This window comes from Neophocaena asiaeorientalis, unplaced genomic scaffold, assembly GCF_003031525.2.
Source record: "Neophocaena asiaeorientalis asiaeorientalis breed wild unplaced genomic scaffold, Neophocaena_asiaeorientalis_V1.1 scaffold1097, whole genome shotgun sequence".
Classification (NCBI taxonomy): domain Eukaryota; kingdom Metazoa; phylum Chordata; class Mammalia; order Artiodactyla; family Phocoenidae; genus Neophocaena; species Neophocaena asiaeorientalis.
The window spans coordinates 541,389-544,268 of NW_020174697.1; the positions used below are offsets into that span (position 1 = coordinate 541,389).

At 49.9% G+C, this 2,880-nt stretch overlaps 1 protein-coding gene across 1 annotated transcript in view; it reads right to left on the reverse strand.

Annotated features, from left to right (window-relative positions):
* The window catches only part of ZDHHC9 (zDHHC palmitoyltransferase 9), a 29,284-nt gene extending 26,608 nt beyond the window's left edge, over positions 1 to 2,676 (reverse strand). Inside the window, exons 1-2 of the mRNA XM_024758969.1 lie at positions 2,536 to 2,676; positions 1,043 to 1,344 (exon numbers count right to left, since the gene is read on the reverse strand). Of these exons, the coding sequence (XP_024614737.1) occupies positions 1,043 to 1,209 (167 nt within the window). The 5' untranslated portion in view covers positions 1,210 to 1,344; positions 2,536 to 2,676. The remainder of the gene's footprint in view (positions 1 to 1,042; positions 1,345 to 2,535) is intronic.
* Between the last annotated feature and the right edge of the window lie 204 nt (positions 2,677 to 2,880).

A 2,880-nucleotide genomic window follows, 5' to 3' on the forward strand; every position in this document is an offset into this window, starting at 1 on the left:
GCACTGGGTAAGCCTGAAGCCCTTATAGAAGAAAGACAAAAATGAGCCCCAAGAGACCAGAGTTCATTTTAATTACCCACGAAGTCTGGCCAAGAAGCTCCGTCCTCCGTCCCATGGCCACACCCCCTCATGCGAGCTCCATTTCCAGGTCACCGGGGCACAGGAACTGTAGCAGGCTCCTATTAGGTGTGGTTCACAGTCCACAAACACACCTCTTGGCTCCTCAAGGCCTTCCTCATAATACTGTAATCCCAAACCGATCAGCATTACTCCCAGCCCTAGAGTGTACAGCATTCTCAGCATTCCCAGGAGTCATGCCACAGTAGCCTAGAATCCAACTGGCCACTTCCCTTGAGCAGTGACCTACACGGACTTCAAACAGTGGCTCTAGTACTAGCTATTACATCACAGAAAAAATAACTCCAAGGCTGGTATCAGGCACACACAGAATAGAGAGTTGTTTATGTTGAGCAATTTTGAGTGAAAGAAAGAGCAACTCACATTTAATAAGCACATATGTGCCACACACACAGTTAGATTGTGGCACAGCTGAGGCTGGAACCAATCTGCAGGTTCCCAATTCAGTTGGCTTTTCAATTTAACAGCTAACTGAGAGCTGAGCCCTAAGGAAATAGGACCCAGAATTACAGAATAAGTGAGCATTATGGGGTGGAGTTATGACCACGGGGAGTGCCCCTAGGCTCAGGAGGGGTAGGGAAGAGGCAGTCTGTCACTAAGCACCTAAGGAGACCACTGAAAAGGGGAGGTGAGCAATAAAGACAAACTCTTTTATTTCCCAAGTGTTCCAGGGGTGGCCCCAAATCAGTGCTATAAAATTGGTATCAAGGGTCTTGGTGTTTTTAGGAGGCACATACTCTGCTATAAGCTCAAAGCAATGAATTCAGTTGGCATGATCTATAGACACTCCCCAAGAGGACAATGACAGCCATCCAAGGACTAGCCACAAACTCCCCAAAAAGAAGGTTCTTCCCCTGGACCCAAGGTAACCATAATCAGGCAACTGTACTCAATGGAAACTCACTCGAAGGCGAAGAAGAGTGTACACGTCCCCAGGATGAGGAAGAGGGTCAAACAGAAGATGCCCTTTTGCCGGGCCATCATCACGCGGCCATCACAACAGAAGGTGTTCCTGCCTAGGAGTTTCTCCCATTTCCATGTCACCTTCTTTCTCACCACCATCACAGACATGATTGGAATTCCTGGTCCGAAATGGGTTTTGTGATTACAAGAGGGAAGAAACAAAAGCTGAGCCCAGCTTTGAAATCACGTTGCCTGCTATTGCTGCCGCTGGGTCAAACATCATCAGAAGTCCAATTTCTAGCCCTAAGAAAAAGCACACACACACACACACAAATGAGACAGGAACAAGAAAATGCAGTTCAATCTTCCTTTCCCAGAGGCAGAAAGATGAGCACTGCTTGAAGGGATGGGGGTGAAGAAATGGGAGAGTTTATTTCCAATCTGTTTTTGTCCCCTAAAAGAAGAAAAGGTTAAAAGTTCTCAAAAAGAGAAGGGGGCTAGCATATCTTCTTAAATATACCCCTTTACTTCCAATATAATACTGATGATGTGATTATCATAGAACCTTGGAACTAGAAGGGATTTTGTAGTTGACAGGCCCAATTACTTTGTTTTGGAAATGAGTAAAGTGAAGACCGAAGAGGGGAGATAATTTCTCCAGGGTCACAAAGCCATGAAGCTAAGCCAAGAAAACAGGTCTGCTGACTTTCAGTCCAGGGAACTTTCCACTATACCATATTTTTCTATAATCATCACAAAGAGGACTCTAAAAATAATAGTAGAGTTTCTGTCCTTAAGGAGCCATTCCCACCCCTCCTCCAGTTCTTCGCCTTCTTTCTTCAATTAGCCACTCAAATGTGAATCACACCAGGGAACAAGTCATCCTCTGGCAGAGCTAGGAGGTTGTGGACACTGTGTACACAAACCCAGGTTGTATTTACTCAAAACAGATTTCCCCTAATCAAACCCTCCTAACTTCCTGAGTCCGGGAAATGAACCAACCTTGCTGGTCTAGTCTAACATTGGTGGGAATCTTAATGAAACCACATCACAGACCTGTAGGTGAAAGGCTGACTTAAGCAGGTGAGGTTCTGATATGGCTGGGGGGAGGAGGGGCGGGAGGGGGGACGGCAGCAGTCAAGAAAAGTCATAAAGGTGCTTTCTGGGACATTTCAGAAGTACCATCTCCACTTAGCATCCTGAATCCCCAGGCCCAGCCTTTCTCTGCCACTGCCACCCTTCTCCTCCTCTCAGGTCGGGTGCTGTGGCCTCTATTTACTGATACCACATGCCCCGCGCTGGCAAGAACGAGGCGGAAGCCTGCAGCCCAACTGACTGATGAGAAACAACCAACTCGAAATCATTCCTGGGCTGGAGAGGGTAAGGGTCCCAAGAGAGACGAGGAACTGAGCAGGGAAAGGAGAAGGTGGAAGGCTTGGGAAAGGGGAGGGGGCACCAGAGGTACAGAGAACACTTCCTTTGTGTAAAACTAACCTGGAAAACAATCTTCTCCTGATAAACCGGCCCAGCGAGAGAAGAGAGACCAGGAAGGGGAGCCGGGCCTGGGAGAACAAAGATCAAAATCCGTCAAGAACCAGCGACCGGCCCAACGGCACGGGGCTGAGGCCGGAGTCCCAGGCGGGCGGCGGGCGCGGCCTCGGGAGGCCCGCCCTGCCTCGGCCACGCCGCCGACCACCGCCCCGGGCAGGTTGGGACGTGCGCCACCTCCGCACGCTCGTACACACTCACACACGCCCCGCCACGTGTAGTCACCCCCGGCCAGGGGCTCGGCAGCTGCCTAGCCGAGAAGGGGAGAGCCAGGGTCCGCGCGTCCCGGAG